At 52.0% G+C, this 22,391-nt stretch overlaps 2 protein-coding genes across 2 annotated transcripts in view; one reads left to right on the top strand and one right to left on the bottom strand.

The window, feature by feature from the left end:
- Window positions 1–392: 392 nt before the first annotated feature.
- MPEG1 (macrophage expressed 1) lies at window positions 393–3,213 on the top strand. Its single transcript, XM_081155285.1, has one exon. It carries the CDS (start codon window positions 650–652, stop codon window positions 2,798–2,800), a length of 2,151 nt encoding a protein of 716 aa, XP_081011411.1. The 5' UTR covers window positions 393–649; the 3' UTR covers window positions 2,801–3,213.
- Window positions 3,214–4,888: 1,675 nt separating this feature from the next.
- DTX4 (deltex E3 ubiquitin ligase 4) overlaps window positions 4,889–22,391 on the bottom strand; it is a 32,238-nt gene continuing 14,735 nt past the window's right edge. The window contains exons 3-9 of the mRNA XM_081155289.1: window positions 22,200–22,261; window positions 21,768–21,929; window positions 19,892–19,953; window positions 18,857–19,009; window positions 16,536–16,697; window positions 9,806–9,895; window positions 4,889–8,663 (exon numbers count right to left, since the gene is read on the bottom strand). Coding sequence (XP_081011415.1) covers window positions 8,430–8,663; window positions 9,806–9,895; window positions 16,536–16,697; window positions 18,857–19,009; window positions 19,892–19,953; window positions 21,768–21,929; window positions 22,200–22,261 — 925 coding nt within the window. The 3' untranslated portion in view covers window positions 4,889–8,429. The remainder of the gene's footprint in view (window positions 8,664–9,805; window positions 9,896–16,535; window positions 16,698–18,856; window positions 19,010–19,891; window positions 19,954–21,767; window positions 21,930–22,199; window positions 22,262–22,391) is intronic.

Below are 22,391 nucleotides of genomic sequence, written 5' to 3'. Positions count from 1 at the left end.
GGGACCCCTCGCCTTCACTCTGAATGCTGAGGACAATGCAGGCCGAGGTCCCCAGAGTACCACAAGTGGAATCCTCTTCAGATGCCCTCAACTCCGCCCCAGATAACGCCACCTCCAAATTTGGGACTATTAGCACTTATCGCAATGAAACGCCACAGGACTTGTGTCCAAGATCTTCACTCCCTTCTCCTGTGAGAACCACCCTCACCCTCAGGTAAATGGGAAACTGGTACTGGAGTTCCAGGAAAGAGCAGCCAGAAAGAATCTGAAACGTCAGGAGGGCAAACCGAATGCGAAACCTAAGCTTCCCGCGGCCCCACAGCCCCGGGGAGGAAGCGGCGGGTGCGCGGTTGGTCGCGCTTCTCCTAAGTCCCTCCTACGGCCCCGGGGGGGGGGGGGGAGCGCTGGGGGCCGCAGGGCAGGTGGGCTCAGCTGCCAGGTTGTCTAGTGCACCCCAATGCTTTCAAAGTCCGGCTGGACCGCAGTATCCCAGGCCCTTCGTTTCCCCATTTGCAGTTAGAGCAGCCTGAAGAGGAACTGGTGGCTTTAGGAGAAGCGCCGGAGTATTTCTGTCGTTTCAGCAGCTGCCGCCCGCCGTCGGTTCGGTCTGCCCGGCTCGCGGACGCCGGCCTGCGGGGAGGCCTGGGCCATGAGGAGCTGCGGGGCCGCCCTCCTCTGGGCAGTGGCCGTGTGGGCCAGCGCGGGCAGGCCTCTGGGAGGGACCGGCGAGGGTGCCTTTCAAAAATGCAAGGACGCCTTAAAACTCCCCGTCCTGGAGGTCTTGCCCGGAGGGGGCTGGGACAACCTGCGGAACGTGGACGGGGGACGGGTGATGGGCTTGACCTACGCCAGCTGCAAGACCACGGAGGACGGGGAGTACATCATCCCCGACGAGGTCCTCACCGTCCCGCAGAAGCAGAGCGACCTGGACATGAACTCCGAGATCCTGGAGTCCTGGCAGGACTACCGGAGCAGCACCTCCTTTTCTATCAACGCGGAGCTCTCCGTCTTTTCCAAAGTCAACGGCAAGTTCTCCGCGGAGTTCCAGAGGACGAAGGCCCTTCAGGTGAGGGACCAAGCTGTAACCACTCAGGTGCAGGTAAGAACCCTGGTCTACACAGTCAAAATCAACCCCCTTTCCCATCTCAGCGTGGGGTTTAAGAAGCTGCTCCTGGACATCTCTGACCGCCTGGAGAACAACCAGACGCGGATGGCCACCTACCTGGCAGAGCTCCTGGTCCTCAACTATGGCACCCATGTCGTCACCAGTGTGGACGCGGGGGCCGCCCTCGTTCAGGAAGATCACATCAGGTCCTCCTTCCTCCAGGACAGCCAGAGCAGCCGTAGCGCCGTGACTGCGTCTGCCGGGGCTGTCTTCTACGGCCGAGTGAACTTCAAATCTGAGGAGAGCTACGCCTCGCAGAATGCTTTCATCAAGAGCTACCTCTCCAACCGTACCCACTCCAGGGTGCAAAGCATCGGAGGGCTTCCTTTCTACCCGGGCATCACCCTCCAGGCCTGGCAGCAGGGCATCGCCAACCACCTGGTGGCCATAGACCGCGCTGGCCTGCCTCTGAATTTCTTCATCAACCCCGACATGCTGCCCGACCTGCCGGGGCCCTTGGTGAAGAAGTTGTCTAGGACGGTGGAAGCGGCCGTGAGACGCTACTACACGTTCAACACCTACCCCGGATGCACAGACCTCAGTTCGCCCAACTACAATTTTCAGGCCAACACTGACGATGGCTCTTGCGAGGGGAAAATGACCAACTTCTCCTTCGGTGGGGTCTATCAGGAATGCGCCGAGGTGTCAGGGGGCGAGGCTGTCCAAGCCTGCCAGAACCTGGAGCAGAAGAACCCGCTCACCGGAGAGCTCTCCTGCCCCCCGGGCTACTCCCCCGTCCACCTCCTCACCCAGGTCCACGAGGAGGGCTACAGTGGCCTGGAGTGCGTCCGCAAGTGCACCCTCCTCATCTTCTGCAAGACGGTGTGTGAAGACGTGTTCCGAGTGGCAAAGGCCGAGTTTAAGGCTTTTTGGTGTGTGGCCACTGACCAGGTACCAGAAAGCTCGGGACTGCTTTTTGGGGGCCTCTTCAGCAGTAAGAGCATTAACCCTCTGACAAATGCCCAGTCGTGCCCAGCTGGCTACTTCCCACTGAGACTCTTTGAAAGCCTCAAGGTATGTGCCTCTCAGGACTATGAGTTGGGGTATAGGTTTTCTGTCCCCTTTGGTGGGTTCTTCAGCTGTGCAGTTGGGAATCCCTTGGTGGATTCTGCCATATCCAGAGACTTAGGGGCACCTGCTCTGAAAAAGTGTCCCGGGGGCTTCAGCCAACACCTCGCCCTCATCAGCGATGGGTGCCAAGTGTCCTACTGTGTCAAGTCTGGGCTCTTTACAGGAGGGTCTCTTCCCCCTGCCAGGCTCCCGCCGTACACCAGGCCACCCCTCATGAGTCAGGCTGCCACCAACACTGTCATGGTGACTAATACTGAGACGTCAAGCTCCTGGATTAAGGACCCCCAGACCAACCAGTGGAGGTTGGGGGAGCCGGTAGAGCTGCGCAGGGCCATGAAGGTCATCCATGAGAATGGGAGTGGCCTGTCAGGGGGAGCAGCTGCTGGGGTTACATTGGGGGTCACCACCGTCCTGGCAATTGTCATCGCCCTGGTGATCTATCGCATCCGGAAGTACAAGAAGAGGGGATACCAGGCAATCAAGGACGAGAGGCAGAGTTTGGCTCCTGGTACTGCAGGGACCGGAGACACCCCTGACCAAGAGCAGGAGCAGTGTCCAGCCTAAATCTCTCCCAGGAAACTGTTTCATTTCTGGGCAGAGCTTCAGGCCATCTTTAATTCTTTTCTCTCCACTTCTATTCTAATTCTTTTCTCTCCACCTAACTATTAAAGTGGCAAATGCAACCAAAAGCAGGTGTAACTTTTGACTTCCCTCGGTCTCGGGGCCAGGAAATTAATAGAGCTACCTGGACGAGTTTGGGGTGGGGCTGGGGAGAAGTTGTGACTTACTAAGCAAAGTCATAGTGGGGACTGAAACATGAAGGGGTGTCTTCTCTCCAAGTGTACCATCAATGCTTTTCACCTGAATGCACACGTGTAGAAAGGAAGGAGCGAGAAGGTTGACATCCGAATTTGGAGATGATGCGTTTAACCTGAGGTTGGCGTGGTTTCCAATTCACGAGCTGTAAGAATTTCTGCCTTGGGAAAAAAATAAATTTAAAAAAAAAGAAAAAGAATTTCTGCTGTTAAGTTCTACCCTCCAGCTATTTTGTTTTTTAAAAACTGCCTGGATCTCATGTTCCTGGGGGTGACAGAGCCCCCAGAAGACACAGGAGTCCTTCTTGGCTGCAGCTTTTCAGTTGCCAGGGCTCTGTGTGGAGGGGCTGTGTTGACCCCTCTGGGTCATCTCGACACCATTGGGACAGAAACATGTTGCTTATACCGAGCCCATGCTTTCCACCTTCCCCGCAATTTAAGACTCACTTAGACCAGACCACGATGTTGGACTAGTTCATAAAGTCCTCAGAAAATATTTTAACTTATAAACTCCTATTAGGATGGGAGAAGAGATAATCTGTAGAAAAAGAGAAGGTGAAGAAAGGGGTTTGTGCTCAGGGGAAATTGGAATTCTTACCCACAGCCAACTACCTGGCTTTTTTCTCTTAGCTCATCGTAGACGGGGCAAAGAACAGAGCGTAGATTTGGGTGGATCAAGCATTATAGTTGCCTGGTCTCTGTGAGCAAAGCACCACCGCCTCTTCCGAGAGCGGCCCTTGTCCTTCCTGGCCCCTATCGGATGCACCCCCCGCCCCACCACATACCACACACCACACACCATGCACCACACACACCGCATCCCAAGAAGTCGCATTTTCCTGGGGCTGGGAGGCAAGAAGTAAAGCAAGAAGTCCAAGCAAGCCCACAGCTGAGCTTTGCGTTCTCCCCAAACCGAAACAGACGGACACCGCCTGTGCACCCCGCCTTTCTCTCTCCAGCAGCAAGAGCCAGCGTGGTCAGGCCCACGCTTGACACGCAGCGAGGAAGGCGCCCAGTGCCCCATGTGACGTATTCCTTTCAGTTCCAGGCACGTGGCAGGGTGCACATGTCCCTTGGGGCTTTGCCCAGCTTCAATACCGTCCTCACCTAACCGTAACCATCAGGGCGATTCTACTGATGTTCCTCCACAAGGTGTTTGAAAGCTATAGATTTCTCACCAAATCACATGTCATTAGTGGGTGACCTGTGGATAGTCTGTCCTCTCCGGGTTCACATTCACAGTCTTCTGAGGACTTTGGACGGTCCCCCTCCCTTGCCTCCCGCTGTGATGAAGAGAGGCCAGGGGCAGAAGCAGAGCCCTGCTCTCGTGACAGCCCAGCCAGGGCCACCGATCTCTACAGCCCCTTCACTTAACCCCACCTCTTAAGCATTAAAATGTCCCTCTAAACCTCTGGGTGCTTGTGGGCGAGTTTCAGCCAAGCTAACCACTTTTCTGCAAACACAGACTTTCCCAGGAATTCTTTGAAGTCAGAGAGTCAGAGAGACAAAGTAGAGCTGTAGGCCTCCAGGCTTTCAATGCACTAACTGCCCATTGAAATGAAAAACCTTGCAAACTTATATTTCCACTAACGAAATTGCACATAAATGTGCATTAAAATGCGTACTTAAGGAGCACTCTGTCTGACTGCTCACCCAGAGGAAGTAGGAACGTGGGAGTCTGTCTACAGTGTGCATTCGTCAAGTCCTTTTACCAAGTCAGCGCCCAGGGGGGAGGGTTCCCAGGCCCCGCTTTCCTGCTGCTGAGCCCAGGCCGGGGCCTGTGGGAAGGCCAATCCAGCTTTCGAGAAAACCACACTCTGGACTCTCACAGATGGAGACACGTTTGGGGAACAAAGGTGGCTTTGCAATCACATTTTATTTGTGTTCTTGTTAATATCGGGATGATTAACACTAAACATTGGTTTGAAAAAATAACAGCTTGTGAACTATTGAGACTGACACTGTGGTGTGGTCGGGTGAGAGGAACTGTAAGAAGCGAACACGCACGGTTTCTAAGAAGGTCTTTCTTTCCCCCACAGGTTTATTTACTTATTTCCCCTGTCATATGGCCTGTTTCCTTTAGAGGAACAAGGAGTCCAGCCAGGTCCTTTGGTCAAATGTGTGGGTGGAAAACATGTGGGGGAAAAAAAGAAAAGGGACCCCCCCCGCCCCACCCAGTGGAAGGGCTTGTGGTTGCTTACAGGCTCCAGGGGTTACCCAAAACGCCTCTCGGATGGCGCCTGACCTCCAGAAAGGAGAAGGTTGACAAGGGTTTGTGGTGGTTCGTTTGCCATTTATTGTTCTGCACATACAGCTCAGGAGCACCAGGTGGCGATGTCCCCTCCCAGAGCAACACCAAGGACTTCAAAACACACCAACAACAAAGATTTACAGGAGGACATTCACCTGCCCTCTCCCAGAAGCCCACCCGGCTCAGTGCCAGCGACCACAGACAAGGAAAGGGGACAGGGCCCTTTCTTGTACCCCACGGGGGCCTCCCCCCAGTCTTCTCATGCACACAACAGCGCAACACCAGGACCAGTACTTCTGACCGAGTCTGAAAGCACCGAGGAAAGGAATGAAAACGAGGCGCACACACAACCACACCTACACAACTGATCTTTAAGGGATGAGCATCTGACCGGGCCGTCATCCCTGGAGACTCAGGGAGGGAGGAACTGGGCTGCTGGTGCTAAGACGATGGAAGGAAAGGCATGGAAGTCCCTGCCTGGGCCAGGGAGCTCAGCAGGGCTTCTGGTGGGGACACCCCTGTGTTAAAGCGGTGGATGCCCAGGGCCTCTGCTCGCAGGGTCTCCACTGAACCCAAGACTGCACCTCTCCAAGCTGGCTCAAGAGAAAGGGCAAAGGAATGCCTCCCGCCTTGCCTGGCACAGTGTTAGAAAGGAAATTCAAGATTCCCTCTACCCAGAAGGTCCCACAAAAAGATGAGGGTGAGGTGGCCCCTACTGAGCACCCTCAGAGAGGAAGAGAAACGGGGCACAGACAATCAGCCTCCTGGGGAAAGGCTCGAGGGTATGAAGGCTGACTCTCGAAGTGGTATTGCCCCTGGCTTCCAGCCTGCCTTGCACGCTCTCTAGGGCCCTTTTCCCACCCACACCCTCCTTGGCTGATGCAGGAAACCAGTTTCTCCCCGCTGCCCACTGCCAGTTGTCAGAGCACGTCTTCTTTCTTTCTCACCTCCTGCTGAACAATTGTGCTTCTACCCACTGACCCTCGGTCCGGTTCCTCATCACGGTGGGTGAAGGCGGAGATGGCAGGGCCTACAGTAAGGCTCTCTAATGATCTGCTACATGGTAGCCTGGCGAGCGCGTGGGGCATGACAGTCAACACCGCAGGGATGTCTCTTCCATTGAGTTCAATGCTTCCTTCCCGACTGGGGCAGGAAATGACTCTGTAGTGCAGTGAACTTAAGACTGACCCAGTTTGCTGGTGAGACAAATGACTGCCGACTGATAGGAGAGAATGGAACCAATATGGCAGAGAGCTTCCCATCGGAGCTCTCCCTGCTGGAGCTGATGAATGTCCCAATAGCCACTTGGAAAATGAGGAAAGGCTCAGCACCAGCATGTCCCCGGGACCTGGGTGACGCTCAGGTAAATCCCCTGGTCACACAGACATCAGAATGGCTGCAGGCCTAACAGCAAGCAGCTCCGAGGCTGCTCTCAGGAAAGCTTGGTTTCCGGTTCTAATTTAAGTACCATTTTCGAAGGTTCTTTCGTTTCAATTTTTCTAGCATCAAAAACCTTCCAAGTATTATGAAATATATATGCATATATATACGTCAAATCCCCAAAACATGAGGTATATAAATTCGAATTAGTATCCAGAGGAACTTCCCTCAAACAAATAGTTCAAAGAACCCACTTTCAAAGGGGGAGTTGGGTTTCCCTTTTTTGATCCCCGCCTCTCCTCCCTGACTCCCAATTCATTCCCTCATGGGAGCTGAAGGCAAGAGGAACTTTGGGAGGAGATAGGCAGGGTCTTGGGACACAACCCAAATGCAGGTTGGACTAGACCTAAGGTGGTACTAACCCTGTTACGAATGAGCTAAAGAGGCTCCTTCCATGTTCTAGGTCAATCTGTAATAGACAAGGGAGTTGAGGGGCCCAGCACCACCCCTGGGCTCTAATTAACACATTTGCATGGACACAGATCGAAACTCTCAGAGAAACAAGGCTGGATGGAGACTGGCTCAGATCCAATCTTGAAAGAGATAGAAAAAGGGGTCAGACCAGTCCTTCTCCCAAACGCAGTTCTGACCACATCAGGGTCCAAGTTTACTATGGGATGGGTTGGCAAAGGGTGAAAGAAGTCAAGGGGCCACAACCTGGCTGTCTGATCCTCATCAGAACTGGGGTTTGACATCTTGCAAAGCAGAGTGTGAGAACATGATGCGACTCTCCACCAACCTGACCCAGTGGTGCACACGCGCGCACACGCACACACACGCACGCACACGTGCACATACACAGATGGCACAGAGCCCAGCATAGGCTCTACTCACAGTGACTTGATGAAACTCATGGAATCTTTGAGCTGGTCTGGGATGAGCCGGGAAGAAGGCTATGGGCTCCTGTCTCTGAGGACAGTTCAGATGCTGAGTGGGATGCAGGCTCTGGTCTGATCAGCCAGTGGCTGGAAACATCTTGGGATGCCACCCAGAGAGGAATCCGGGAGCCCACCCATCCCCATGAGAGAAGCAGATGCCTCTTTGGACAGGTCAGTGTTGTGAGGAGGCAGGGGGGCCCAGAGAAGCCAAGGACTCATATGAGAGCTGAGTGTGCTCCAGAGGCCTTCGCCTCCCTGACCCTCCGGCCAGAAGTGCTTCCTCCCTCTGCACCGAGGCATCGGTATCTGATGTCACAGCAGTTTCGCGGTTCACCCCTTTGCCCCCCAACTTGCACAGTGAGAGCTCCTCGCCTCCAGCGGGAGAGAGAAAAGCGGAAACTCCACTTCTGAAAGTGGAAGCAGCAAGGAGCCAGCTAAGGCAATGAACCTCTGGCTTCGCGAGGCCAGGAGATGAGTGCCCAGGCACTGCCCACACCCTGAGAGTGCTGACCATGCCCCCACTCAGGGAAGACGGCTGGTGTTCTTGCCTACCCAGCACCGAAAACTCCCTGGGAACAGACGGGGAGGGCCCCCACCCCATCCCATGTTCCCTTTGCAGTGGATGAGGCTTATGAGCGAAGGCCCCTTACTCATTCTGGCGCCCCCTGGGGCTGGGAGGGTGGGGGATGGAGACAGCACAGGAGGGGAGAGGAGGGAGTCGGGAGGGCATAGCGCCAGCTTCGACCTTGACTCTCCCCACTTCCTGCCCTGTGGTCCCCACAACCCCTCTTCCCCAAAGCCCTTCCAGCTCAGTCCTTCTCCTGGGCGGCGCTGTCCTCAGAAATGCCCTGGGCGGCCAGTTCAGCCAGCACGTTATCCAGGTAATTGGCGTCTGGGTAGCCGTGGCCAGTGAGGTTCGAGCCGAACTCCGTCTTGTGGTGGACCTCATTCCAGATGACGGTGTCCGACTCGCCCGTCGTGCTGGAGGTCCCGATGGCAAAAATGAGGCGGCGATCCCAGGCCACCAGCAGCAGCTTCAGAACCTGCAAGAGAAAAGGCAGGAGATGAAAGCCAGACATTCACTGTCGGCCACAGATGATCCTGGGGACGGCAGAGTCCTGCAAAAGGCCCCACGCCTGCCTGCACTCCGACCCCCTACGCAAAGGGAAAATCTGGAAGGCTGTGAGTAATTTAGCAGGTGCTACGTGAAAAGTAGTTTAATAGTAGTGCTTGGAACCCACTATTCAACCAGTGTTAGCTGCCAACATCATAGCTGCGTTTTAAGTTAGGACCTAGGAGTTCGAGGTGCTTCTGATCTGAGACCTTCTGAAGCCACCCCCGCCACCCCCACCCCACCCCACCTGAATGTGGGATTCGTTTCCTGCAGCTAAAGCTGTGGGATATTTCTGCAATGACAGGGTTGAAGCACTTTGACCTCTTCATGGCCATTTCAGATTTATTTGCTCCTCTGGTCCTCACAACCACACTTTGAATGAGGTCTGGCAGGTGCTATTATTGCCTCTATTTTGCAGGTGAGGCTCAGGGAGGTGTTAGGGCTTGCAGAATGCTCTAATTCAGCTAAAATTTAAAAATGTATATCTTTGTTGAGCAAGACACATGCCTAACATGCCGTCCAGCATGAAGAAGGCTCTTGATAAAAATTCATTGGGTGCAGAACTTAATGAATGTAAACATGGCCTGGGCTGGAGGTGGGGAGTCATAGTAGTCGTAATAATAATAACAGCAGGCATTGACACTATGTGCCACCTTTCCCTGCCTCAGAGCAGCGTTTATCAAGCTTGAATGTGCTCTCAGATCACCTGAGATCTTGTTAAAATGAAGAAGGTTCTAAGGTTCTGAACTTCAATCAAGCTTATAGACATTGCCACTGGTGTTGGCCCCAGGACCGGCTGTTAAGCAGCAAAGTCCTAAAGGAAGGATTCTAAACTAGGCAAGTTATTGCAAGTAATATCCAGGAGAGGAAAAAGCCAAAGCCCCACCCCCACCATCCTACAAAAAAAAATTCTAATCATATCTGCCCTTACCCATGGTTGACTCCACTATGACCTGTTACCATGTGCATCCAGAGCTAAGGGAGACCCAGTCCTCTTTACCCTGGGCATCGTAGGAAGCAACACTTGTGCCCTAATATAGAAGCAAATAACCTGACCCCCAGGGCTCTTACTTTTCTCCCCTTCTCGCTGTCTGGAAGGTAACAGTGTCTTGGGAAGCCACGGGCGCTGAAACTCTTCCCCGGATTCGGGTGCTCTGGCCCCTGAAAGCAAACAAAGAAAACAAAGGGCACTTTTCAACATATTTCTGACGAGGAGATGCAGGCCGGGACTAATGCAAATAATGAAGACAATGATATGGGTATAGACAGAGAGCAGACCCCAAAAGCAGCAGGAGCGGAGCCCTCAGACCTGGGCTAGGACCGAGCTGCAGCCTCCCAGCTGTGCCAGCTGGAGCCCTCTCCTGGAGCAGGAAGGCCCTGGAATCTCATCTTGTGCGACTGTGATGAATGCTAAGCGAGCATGACACCTGCATGTGTGCTGAGAGCTCAGCACCTGTGCAGCATCACCGCCACGCCTATTCTGACTGTTGGGTTTTACAAAAGAGGGAAACTACAGCCGTCACAGGGGAAACGACTTGGTAATGTCAGTGGCTTTGCCAGAACTTCAGCCCAGGAGCTCTGAGGCACACTCTGGACTTTTGACCTCCAAACCGCTCAGGACAATACAAGCGCCTCTGAGCGCCGAGCTGTGCAGTCAGAATGATCCCAATGATTCCTGGGCATTTTCTCCTTTGTCCTCATGGTTTTTTGGTTTGTTTTCTTGTTTAACAATATGGATTGGGAAACTCATGACTAAAAAACCTAACAACATCTCAACTGCTATCACCTGGTCCTATTAAGCTATCTCAGGCCGCTGGCTAGGAAAGAAGCCGAACCAGAATTTAGCCAGAAACCAGGCTTCCCAGTGAGGGTCCAGAATGGGTCCACAGGCCCCTTTGAGAAATTCATGAAAAATGAGAGATTTTTGCCCTACACACAAATGTTTGTCTATTGTTTCTGAGTACACCGGCCCCCCCTCCCCCAAGTCTCTGAAACCTGTCTTAAAATCCCTTCTAGGTAACACGAGTATAACATTGACAATTCCATGTGGGTCCTGGCTCCAGCTCCCCACACAGATGATGGGTGAGTGTTTCCTGGCCGAATGAATGAATGAGCAAGTGAACATAGGAATGAAAGACAAAACTGCAAGAAATCGCAGAGTTTTCATTTTCTTTCATGATGGACAATGATTCCAAAGTGATTTTAAAGTGCTGGGATTTAAATTCTTTTTTAATAGCGACAGAGCAAAAGGATGTGGGCCCTCGATAAAAGCTGTGGGAGGCGTCCAGTTCCCGGCTGATCCCCACCAGCTGGGGACTTTGGACAGCCACGTGACCTTCCTGACTCAGTCTCCTTACCTGTGCAGCCGGGAACCTAATATGCAGAGTTTTGTGAGGATGGTTCAGGATCACCTATGACTTTGCAAACCAAACGGCCTTGTAAGTGTGGTGGAGTCTCAGCGAAGGGCAAGGTCACCCCCAGCTGAAAGCTACAGTGTCTTCTTGGAGGTGCAGGACGGCATGGTCCCGAATTTCACATTCGCATGAAATCGCTCCACATTTGCCACGTACCCATGGCCACGGCTGTTTCTAAGCCAGGCTGCCTTACTGAAGGGCCGGTTCCCAGCAGGGCTCTGGCCGCTCCTCTCCTGCCTGGGACATGCCCGTCGTTCAGGGCACAGACGCCTGCCTGGCGCTGACCCAGCAAGGCTGCGAGCTCCTGGCGCATTGCTAAGCGGAGCAGTCACGACTGGGCCTGAGTTTCTCCCCCAGGGAACTGTTCTCTGCAGTGAAGGCCGAGCTGAAAGGTCTCGACTTCTCACGGAAACGCAAGCTTCCATGGGCTGAGAAAGGGCAATGAAATCATGACCTTAACTGGGGAGGCCCCAAATGAAACACTTCCTCACGGCCCTTCAACACCCTCACCTTCTCTCCTCTGCGATTCTGTGGTCTCCTCCTACTAAAATCTCTCTTCTCCATTTCTTCATGTCTTTTCAGGCCCTTCTAGCAACTGCCCTGAACAAGAAAAGTCTCCTCTGACCCTCCTAGTCAGACAGACATGGGCCTTCCTCCTACCCTGACAAATAGGGTACTCCAACAATGCGGATACTCCCATAATGATGGTGACCAGGGACTGAGCACCGGAGTGCTGTGCCCGCCACCACAATGTGCACACACAAACCTTAGCTCCCATCCTCACAAAACCCTGCATATTAGGTTCCCGGCTGCACAGATAAGGAAACTGAGTCAGGAAGGTCACGTGGCTGTCCAAAGTCCCCAGCTGGTGAGGATCAGCCGGGAACTGGACGCCTCCCACAGCTTTTATCGAGGGCCCACATCCTTTTTGCTCTGCAGCTTAGTGATGTACAGTTATTTTTTCCCCTGACTGGTTGGGAAACTTACGACTAAAAACCTAACAACATTTCAACTGCTGTCACCCAGTCCTATTAAGCCATCTCAGGCTGCTGGGTAGGAAAGAAACCGAAACAGAATTTAGCCAGAAACCAGGCCACAGGGTAGGAAAGAAGCCAAACCTGAATTTAGCCAGAAAACAGTAACTCAGAGAAGTAGCATGTTTTTAATTCAATTCTTTTATAGGCTATCACATCTCCCTGTTTATTTTCTTTCTTTCTTTTTTTAAAAATATATCTTTATTGTTGAGAGTATTACATGTGTCCCATTTTTCCCCCCTCATTGACCCCTTCCACTTCGCTCCCACCCCCTCCCCAGGCCTTCACCCCGTTATTGACTATGTCCATGGGTTATGCATATATGCATATAACTTCTTTGGTTAATCTCTTCCCATCCTCCACCCTCCTTCCCTCTTTCCTCTGAAATATGATCGTCTACTGCATGCGTCAATGTCTCTGGATCTATTTAGTTCGTCAGGTTCTTTTGCTCATTAGCTTCTTCTTAAAGAAGACCCTTCAACTTTTCCTGTAGTGCTGGTCTGGTGGTGATGAACTCCTTCAGCTTTTCCTTGTCTGAGAAGCTCTTTACCTTCAGTTCTAAATGATAGCTTTGCTGGGTAGAGCAATCTTGGTTGTAGTTCCATGTTTTTCATCACTTTGAATATTTCTTGCCACTCCCTTCTGGCCTGCAAAGTTTCTGTTGAGAAATCAGCTGACAGTCGTATGGGTGCTCCCTTGTAGGTAACTAACTGCTTTTCTCTTGCTGCTTTTAAGATTCTCTCTTTGTCTTTAACCTTTGGCATTTAAATTATGATGTGTCTCGCTGTGGGCCTCTTTGGGTTCCTCTTCTTTGGGACCCTCTGTGCTTCCTGGACTTGTAAGTCTATTTCTTTGCCCAGGTAGGGAAAGTTTTCTGTAATTATTTTTTCAAATAGGTTTTCAATTTCTTGCTCTCTTTCTTCCCCTCTGGCACCCCAATAATATGAATGTTGGGCCTCTTGAAGTTGTCCCAGAGGCTCCTTATGCTATCTTCACATTTCTAGATTCTTTTTTCTTTTTGCTCTTCTGGTTGGGTGTTTTTTCTTTCCTCATGTTCCAAATTGCTGATTGGATTCTCAGCGTACTCTACTCTACTGTTGATTCCCTGTAAATTATTCTTCATTTCAGTTCATGTAGACTTCATTTCAAATTGGTACTTTATTATGTTATCAATTTTCTCAATTATTTCCCTAATAGTCTGCTTAAACATCCTTATAAACAAAATTCTTAACTCTGTATCTGTTAGCTTGCTTGGATCTATTTCATTTAGTTCCTCTTCTAGAGCTTTCTTCTGTTCTTTCCTTTGTGACATGTTTCTTTGCCTCCACATTTTGGCTGCTTCCAGGTGTTGGTTTCTATGTATTAGGTAGAGCTGCTATGTTTCCTGGAATTTGTAGAGTGGCTTTGTGTAGTAGGTGTCCTGTAGGGTCCAGTGGGTCAGCCTCCCCAGTCACCTGAGCTGGGCCTTCTAGGTGCCCCCCTGTGTGGGCTGTGTGCACTGTCCTGTTATAGTTAAGCCTTGGTTGCTGTTGGCATCACTGGGAGAATCTGACCCCCAGGCCAATCGAATGTGAGGACCAGCTGCAACTATGGACAGAGAGCTGCTGTGCTGGAGACACCCCTATGGAGCAGGATTTGCTTCAGTGGAGCTTTGGTGTTCACCAAGTGCACCCCTTGAGTGTCACTTGTGGATCTGGGAGGGTTGTAATCCAGCGTGGTCGAGTCTGACCACCAGGTGCACTGTCTCTGGGGCCTCGCGGGAGGTGCAAAGTCAGCCTCTGCCAGTGACTTGCCCAGGGCCCCCCAGCATGAGCTACACAGCAAACCGTAGTTGGCTGCTCCTTGTGCTGGGCTTGGCGGTGCCCAGGAGAGGCCAAGCTATGAGCCAGTGCAGCTGCCGCTAGTGCCAGGCCTGGGGCCCTTAGCAAGCCCTATGGGGCAGCTGCTGCTTGTTTGAGAGATTTTAGGAAAGTCCTAAGCATGAGGCTCCAGAGGCCACTTGCAGAGAAAAGCCCCTGGAAACAGCCGGATGAGCTGCAGGTGGGGAGGGGCGGGGCCTCCGGGAGTCACGGGGCGGGGCCAAAGGTGAGTCAGGTGCTGGCGACTCAAACATGGCGCCTGCCTGCCGGCTGTGCGGGGAGGACTCGCCACAGGAGCCATGGCCTCCGCCAGCCCCTCTGCCCGGGAGGAAGTCGCCCTCCGCCTCTCGCCCAGATCTCAGGCAGGTTAGTTCCTCCCCGAGGGTCCCGGGTCCTTTCCGGCTGCTCCCGGCGCTGGGCTCAGAGGGAGCGTCCGAGTGAGTCTGTGCCGGGCCCTTTAGAGGAGCTGCTGGGCTCCCGCAGCCTCTGCGACCCTCAGGGACAGTCCCCGCTGGGTTCACAGCCCAGAGTTGTGGGCACGTCTCTTCCCAGCCTGGAGCCCTGGGCTGGGGGCCTGCTGTGGGGCTAGGACCCCTCCCTCCTCTGGGAAATCCCCGCCGCCGAGATTCCCTCCCGGGTTTACCCGCGGCATCAGGTGTGGGCCGCGGTGGAGTCTCCGGTATCCAGCCCCGATCCGCCCGCGTCTCCGCCCCTCCTACCCTCTCGGTGCTTCTTCAGCTCCCTGGTTGTGGGGCTTCTGTTCAGCTGGATCTCAGGAGGCTCTGAGTGATGGTGGTTCTGTGTTTTAGTTGTAATTTTGATGTGGCTGCGGGAGGCGGCGGGTGCAGCCTGGTTTCTCTCCCTGTTTCATTTCTTCCACTATTTGGAAGAACCTTGTTTATCTCTCTGTTTCCTGTATTGTCTCCCTCTTCCCACTAGCATGGGGACTTCGGCGGAGTAAGGACTGTGTCCACGTTGCTCACCATTGTTTCTCCAGCATCTAGAACATGCCTGGCCCATAATCCACACTCAAATGTTTGTCAAATGAAAGAAAAAAATGGAAAACAGCAAGGAGGGGAGGGAAAGGGAGGGTGAACTAATAAATATTTACTAAGGAAATGAATCCAGTAAGCGCCCTAGAGCATTGAGAAAAAGCTTCGATGTGTGACAAAGGGACGTGTCTGTATTTACTGCCAGGAAAATTGTTCAATTTGTTCCTTAGGGCCGCGTTTCAAAGCATCAAAAGAGGGAAGGAATGCCCACAAAAATCAGAGCCAAGGAACAGCTATCAAATTACAGATGCTAATACCATTTGACAAGGAAATCCCGCTTCTCGAAAATCATTCTACAGACACACTCGCATGTGCACAAGTTGATTCATTACAGCGTTATTTGTTGTAGCAAAAGATTGGACACAATCCACATGCCCATCAAATGGAGACCGCTGAGTGTGAATTACGGCAGCTTTACACAAGCCGTTATCACGCGGGCCGAGGACAGTGCGGAAGGTCTCTCCAGGCGGACAAGGAAAGATACAGACTGCACCGCTCATTGAAAAAGGCAGGGTGCGGGACAATATGTCTAATATGTCACACTTGGCGTAAGACAGGAGGAGTGGATGCAGCCTTTGTTGGGTGCGCACAAAATCCAGGGAGGAGACAAAAAGGAAATAAGAACAATGGTGGAGAGTGGGGCAGGGTGAGACCCCAGAGGTGGGGGGCGAGAGTGGGAAGGAGACTTTTCAGGGAGTAACGCCAGCTAGTCAGCTTGGGCTGCTGTAACAAAACACCACAAACTGGGTGGCTTTCCAACAACAGAGCTTCATTTCTCACAGCGCTGGAGGCTGGGAAGTCCAAGATCAAGGTGGCAGCAGACTCTGTCTGGCGAGGCTCCCCCACGTAACTTGCTTGGCTTCACAAGTTCACAGCGAGAGAAGAATTTGCTGCAGAATGAACTGTTTCTCGATTCTCACCCATGTCTGATCTGGGCGCTCTTTGGATGAGACTTCGGACTTAGACTTTAAAGTTGATGCTGGAATGAGTTAAGACTTTGGGGTTTGTTGGGATGGGATAAATGTGTTCAAGAAGGAATGAATTTTAGGAGGGCAGGGATGGAATGCTACAGACTGAAAGTCTGTGTCCCCCCCAAACTGATATGTTGATATCTCCAACATCATGGTATTAGGAGGTGGGGGGGGCCTTTGGTAGGTGAGTAAGTTAGGAGGGTGGAGCCCTCATGAGTGGGATTAGTGCCCTGATAAGAGAGACCCCAGAGAGCTCCTTCTCCCCTTCCACCATTTGAGGACACAGCGAGAAGACAGCTGTCTATGAACCAGGCGCCGAATCTGCCTGCACCCTGATCTTGGACTTCCCACCTTCCAGAAATAAATTTATGTTGTTTAAAAGCCAACCAGTCTGTGGTGTGTTGATACTGCAGCCTGAATGGATGAAGACAAACATCTTCTTACATACGTTTAAAACGAGGGTGGGCTCACCTGAATGCCAGGGGGGATGCTGTAGATGATCCGGATGGTTTTGCAGTCTGGGTGGCCAGGCAACGAGTGTGGGATGAGGTGGTACTCCATCTTCCCCGGAGGCTGGGTGCCTGTTTTCACCCCGTAAATGGTCTTACAGGTCGGACACTGCAAACTGCCGTCCTGAGGGGACAAGGCCAGGACACCAGGTTGGGAAACAGTTTTGGGAATGTTCTCCCCACCCAACCTCAAAAGGTACTAGAGACAAAGGGTCTGGGGGACAAAATGCACCCAAATGAGTGTCAGACCTTAGCTGCCCCACCCCCGCTTGGCTACCAGAGTAACAGGAGGAAAATTCCACAAACAGCCTCGAACTCCATACTGAGGGACATGTAAGAGAGACCCTGTCTTTGAGAAGGAGACCAGGTTGGCACTGCACCTCAGGGCTCTGTTGGGGGTACAGTGGGGGTTACTAAGGCTGCAGTGATGTAAGGGCCTGGAGAGGTGTCTCCTGGAAGGGAAGGGTGAGAGCCTGGGCAGTAAATTCTATTGCCAGGCTCACAAGAAGAAAGGGAATGAGAAGGAAGGCGTGAGTACGCAGGGAGCAACGTGTGTAAGAGATGCAGCCACACAGCTGGGCCCGAAGCTCGCCCGGACACCCGCATCTCCTCGGGAAGGCAGGGATCCTCTGCGGAGCTATTTAGGGACATTTCAACTCAAGCTCTACTCATTTAAAGGCATAGCTTGTATTCAATTGCTCCATGTGATCAAGGAATGGGAACCCAAGGCTTGGGGTCAGGAAGCTGGGGTCCCACTCTCTGCTCTGGCCGTTGAGCTGCTTCATGACCTTGGGTGAATCACTCCATTTCTCTCTGGGCCCTTTTCTCTCCTCTTTTGTGTAAAGAAAATAAAACAAAACAAAACACACCCACATGTTTCAAAGTACTAGTGCCAAAGAGAACAAAGGATGGTGTCTAAAGAAACATTTTTAAAGCATCATGGAAATAAATGCAAAGAGGTACTAGTTTATTCTTGAATACAGTCATCAAAAGAGGATATGTTAATGAAGCTCTTTATACCCAAAACAACCTCTAAAAGCACAAAGTCCCAATGAAACCTTTTACTTTAGGGTCAGGAATGTGACCTCGGGATCTAGATATGTGTCACCCATCAGTGACTGAACATGTACTTCCCAAGACACTGAGAAAGGTCCTCAGCACTTTGGGAAATTCAATCATAGTTTTACATAAGGATGAAAGGGAAAAATTATAGCCATAATTAACACAAAGGAGGTATCAATTTGAATCATGATAGAAATAACACCCTATAAAGTAGGCATTGTTTTATCTCCATTTTCCAGATGGAAAATGAAACCTCAGAGTTGAAAATCTTGCCCAAGGTCATTCAGCTACTAAGCCAGGGTTCAATCCTGGGTCAGCTGCCTCTCTTGCCTCTACTCTTTCCCGCAGCAAGAGAAGCACACAGCAGCCCCCTGAAAGCCAGACACTTTTTTGGATGAGTAAGAGGTTGGAGGAGATCTGGGAAATCTCAGACTCTGACACATACCAAGCTGGGCCAGGAAAAACAAGTAGGGTTCAAATTCATGGAGATGGGGTTAAAGGTTATTCTAGGTACAGGAAAGAACATTAGAAAAGTCAAAGACTTAGAAAAAGCTGGGACATTGTGAGGAGAGAGTTATCATCCAAGGACATTCCCAGGTTCTCAGAAACCAGCTCTAACGGGGGAACGACACCCCTATCACAGCCTTCCCCTAGTCCAGCAGGGGGATCTTAAGGGATTACCAGGTGGACTTTGGCAACAATCCCTAGTGCCTTTGAAGGGGCAACCAAGGGAGTTTTGAAAATGTCCAAAAAAAATGAATTATAACTGGAAATCACTCGTCTTAGAGAAGGAAGGATGATTGGGAAACCCATCTATGCCAGTATTAATGAACACTCACCACGGGCCCAGTGCTGTGATGAGAACTTCTTTCTCCCTCATTGATGGGGGCCCACTTCACCCAGCCATGGGCCATGACAATGGACCACTCTCCTCAAAAACCTCAGGGACAGAGGTCCATACCTCTCAGACCACCATGCCTACTGCAGAGATTGGGCGGTTGGGCAGCATGGCCCAAAGGGAAGGTAAAGACAGGTTTTGCCACACTGTAATCTTGTGGAGGTTGGATCCTGCTGAGAAAAGCCAGGATTACGGCTCCGGATGCCCGGGGACTGCCTTTAGGACTCCCCGCATCACTGGGCACAACTCCAGTAGGGCCTTCACGCTCTTGCCTCTCCAGGGCCCCGTCTGGGAGCGCAGGAGCCCCGCAGGCTGGCACTCACCTTGTTGCCATTGTTGTACATGGCAACCAGGCAGTAGATGTGGTAGATGTGGCCGCATCTGGACAGCTTTCCCACCAGGTCAGGCTTGACCGTTGGCTGTGGGCCCTTGTAGCCCGAGGGGGCTGAGAGGCGCTCCATGCAGATGGTGCAGTCCTGGGGGCAGCAGGGGACAGAGCAGACAGGCCGTCAAGCCTCACACAGCCGGGGAGGCCAGAGCATCCCCACGATGGTTCCCGAACTCGGGTGAGCTGTCACCGATCCTCTTCTAGAAAGCTCACAAACTAGGGTATATGTGCCTTTGGGAGTCTAAACATAGCTTTCTCTTGCTTTACACAACAGAAGAATTCCTGAAATAATCCTGGTGTCAGTACATGCTAACTTGGGCTGGCCAACAAAATTACAATCTCCTTGCGGGCTCAGACGATGCACTGTCCTTCCTTCGTGTCCTTCAATGGCTTGGGAAGGAACCCAATGCCGGCTGGCAGACCCATTGATAAGCTTTCTTTAAGCTGGATTTGCATAAAGGAATAATTCTAGTGTACCAGAGGGACTGCTATTTAAAGAAATCTACTACAGGGTTTCTCAGCATTGACCTTAGGGGCTGGTTATCCTTTGCTGCAGGGGCTGTCCTGGGCATTGAAGGGTGTTTAGCAGCATCCCTGGCCTCTTCTCACTAGATACCAGTAGCACCCCGTCTCCCCCAAAAGTTGGGCAAAAGCGCCTCTGGTTGAGAACCACTGATCATCCAGCCCTTTTAAGGTCAGTTCCCACTGCATATCATTCTGCTTTCCTTAAATTCAGACTGTCCTGTTAAGGTACTTTAGGATCAATCAGCTCTTTGTGGAGTGGGGAGCAGAGAGTTGAAGCTGCAGCTTGGGACCACCACCGTCGGAGCCCAGGCGGGCGTCCACCCTGCCCGGCTCTGGACCTGCCAGGACTCAGCAAGCGGCTCTTGCGCATGGTGTGAAAACTCCGGCAGACGGTGCGGGTGGGTGATGGAGAAGGTGAGCCCTGCCCTGCATGCCCTGCACTCACCTCATCTGGCGGGTGCCGGACTTTCTGCAGATATTTCTTCAGCACCTCTTCTGGGGTTTTACCTGTGGGGACAGGATGGTCAGTGCGCCACTGAGACTGAGACAAGGGGTCAGACAGCCTCGCCGAGCTGGGCATACCAGAGGAGAACCTGATCAGCCAGGCTTAAGGCACGAAAGGGAAGGAATTCATTCTGCAACGGGATTTAAGAATTTGGAAGGGAATCGGGGGACAGAAGAGGCAGAGAGGTGGTCTGAGGAGGTGGGAGGTTATCCCGCCTGCCATCACCTCCTGCATCTCTTTCCTGACACCTCCCTGCCTATTTGCAACAAACCCACTTTTCAATGAGAAAGACTGAGTGGGTTTCTCTTCCATATAATCACAGAGCCTGGATCTGTTCAAATGATGCGATAAGAGCAGGAATAAAAGCGCCCTGTACACGGTTACAGGTTAAAAAAAAATTAGGTAGAATGTGCCAAGTATTGTCTCGATCTGTAATGTGGCGTCAAAGTGATATTATTTTCATGGGAAACCGGGAAGCTGTAGCCACAGCTTCAGAACAGTCTTCCCTGGCTGTCGAGGGTAGGGTGGGGTCGCTGCCAGCAGATGTAGCCCCGCGGCAGGGAAAGGCTGATGCTCTGGGAAGCACCCTGACAGATGCAATGACTCTGGAATTTCTTTGGGGACTGGATCCCTTGGAGGCGGCCTAGCCTGAAGGAGGGGATGAGATGATCCAGCCTCACAAGGAGGCACAGAAGGAAAAGGGGCCAGCGCCTCTTTGGGTGACTCTCTGAACTTCTCTAAGCTTCCGTTTCTCACTTATAAAATGCAGAGGAGCAATAGCATCCACTCAAAGAGTATTTCTGACAATTAAATGAGCTAATGGACACACAGCCCTTTTAGCACATTGCCAGTTAAGGATCCGATATGTGCTATTAATAATAACAGGAAGAGTGGGAAAGTGCAAATTCCTGTCATTTCCTATCAGCTTATGAGCAAGGCAATTGAGTTCATTTAGCAGAGAAAGTCGGATAGACTGGGAAAGTAGGACAGGGGTTTGAGGAAGTGGATCGGGCAACAGCCCAAAGCTGGATGCCGGCCCTTCCTTCCCACTGTCCTGCTTCTCTTGCCAGGCCCTGGGCTAAGTGCAATGTACGTACAATGAAACTGAAACTTCATAACATGTTTGCAAGGTGGGGGCTTAAGGGTGACAGTCAACACATTTAGCCACCAATGCCAGCGACCAGAAGGACCAGCCACAGGGCTGAGGCAGGGCCCTTTGATAGCAGGGCAGTCACAGGTATTGACCCTTTAGTTGTGGGATTGTGGGCATGTAGGAAGGAGCTCCTGAAGGGGGTACAAGTGGCCAGAGAGTCTAGAGGCTCAAAGGGGACACAAAACAGTGGCCACTTCACAACTGTCACGGACGCATTCCAGGGCATGCTTGCTGAATACTGGTTGCGATTGTTCCCTCCCCCCCCACGCCCCCTCCGGGGTAAAGGGGAGAAAACAGAGGTTCTCTGAGGTCTTGACTTGAGAGTGGCAAAGCTGGGATTTGAATCCAGTCTGTTTTGGTTCCAATGCCAAGGTGATCTTTCTCTCTAACGTATTTTATTTGTGTCACACTCCCTATTATTATATATGTTTTTATAATTCTGCACTGCATTGTGATACCTCTTAAAGTGTCTCCGTCTGATCTATACACAGTCCACTGTGATATAATCACCAAAACAGGTACAAGTTAAGCCTGTTTAGCTGATGCAGAAATTAAGGCGCAAGTGGGTAAGCCATGGGGATGACCCTCGGTGGTGGAGGCAGAGCCGGGGCCCGGAGCCAAGTCTTGGACTCCCAGTCTCCCATAGGACAGGGAGGCTGATACCTTTCTTGGCTTGCTTTTTGGTGGTCTTGCGGCTTGTGTTGGAAACCCCTGGGATGGATTTTATTTCGCTCTTGCTGACAGGGGGTGGGTGGAGGACCAGCTTCGGTGGCCTCGTGAGACACACAGGCAGCCCCGCCGCACTCATGAGGATCCCGGTGATGCCTGGAAGGGCAGGGCGGAGTCAGGGACTGGAGAATTAGCTCCCCACTGCCCCTCAACTCCTCCCTCCCCATTAACCTCCTCTCCTCCCCTCCCCAGAGTTCTCCTAACTCAGGGATTCTCCGTGGACCCTCTTCCTGCTCATTCAACCCAACTCCTAAAATCCTTGTTTACATTAACATCCGAAGTCTCTTTCTCTTACAAACGCTCACTACTTATTTCTTGGCTTTCAGTTTTCTACCTTCAGCAAGACCAGCCCAGGGTGTCCCTTACCTGCCAAGGCAGGGTTGACAGGGCTGGACCCGTTTAGGTTCTTCACTGGGACGGTGGGGACCCTGTGGAAGGAAAGAGCAGATGCTTATGGTTTGGACAAGCGGGACAGCACGAGCCAGTGTTGGGACCTCAAAATTTCACCCAGTGAAGTGCTCCCCTTTCTTACAGAGAAATTAACCATCCCTAATAAGA

The sequence above is a fragment of the Miniopterus schreibersii genome, assembly GCF_964146895.1.
Source record: "Miniopterus schreibersii genome assembly, chromosome: 12".
NCBI classification, from domain to species: domain Eukaryota; kingdom Metazoa; phylum Chordata; class Mammalia; order Chiroptera; family Miniopteridae; genus Miniopterus; species Miniopterus schreibersii.
The sequence above is the reverse complement of the archived record's forward strand: the minus strand, read 5'-3'. Positions and strand labels throughout refer to the sequence as shown.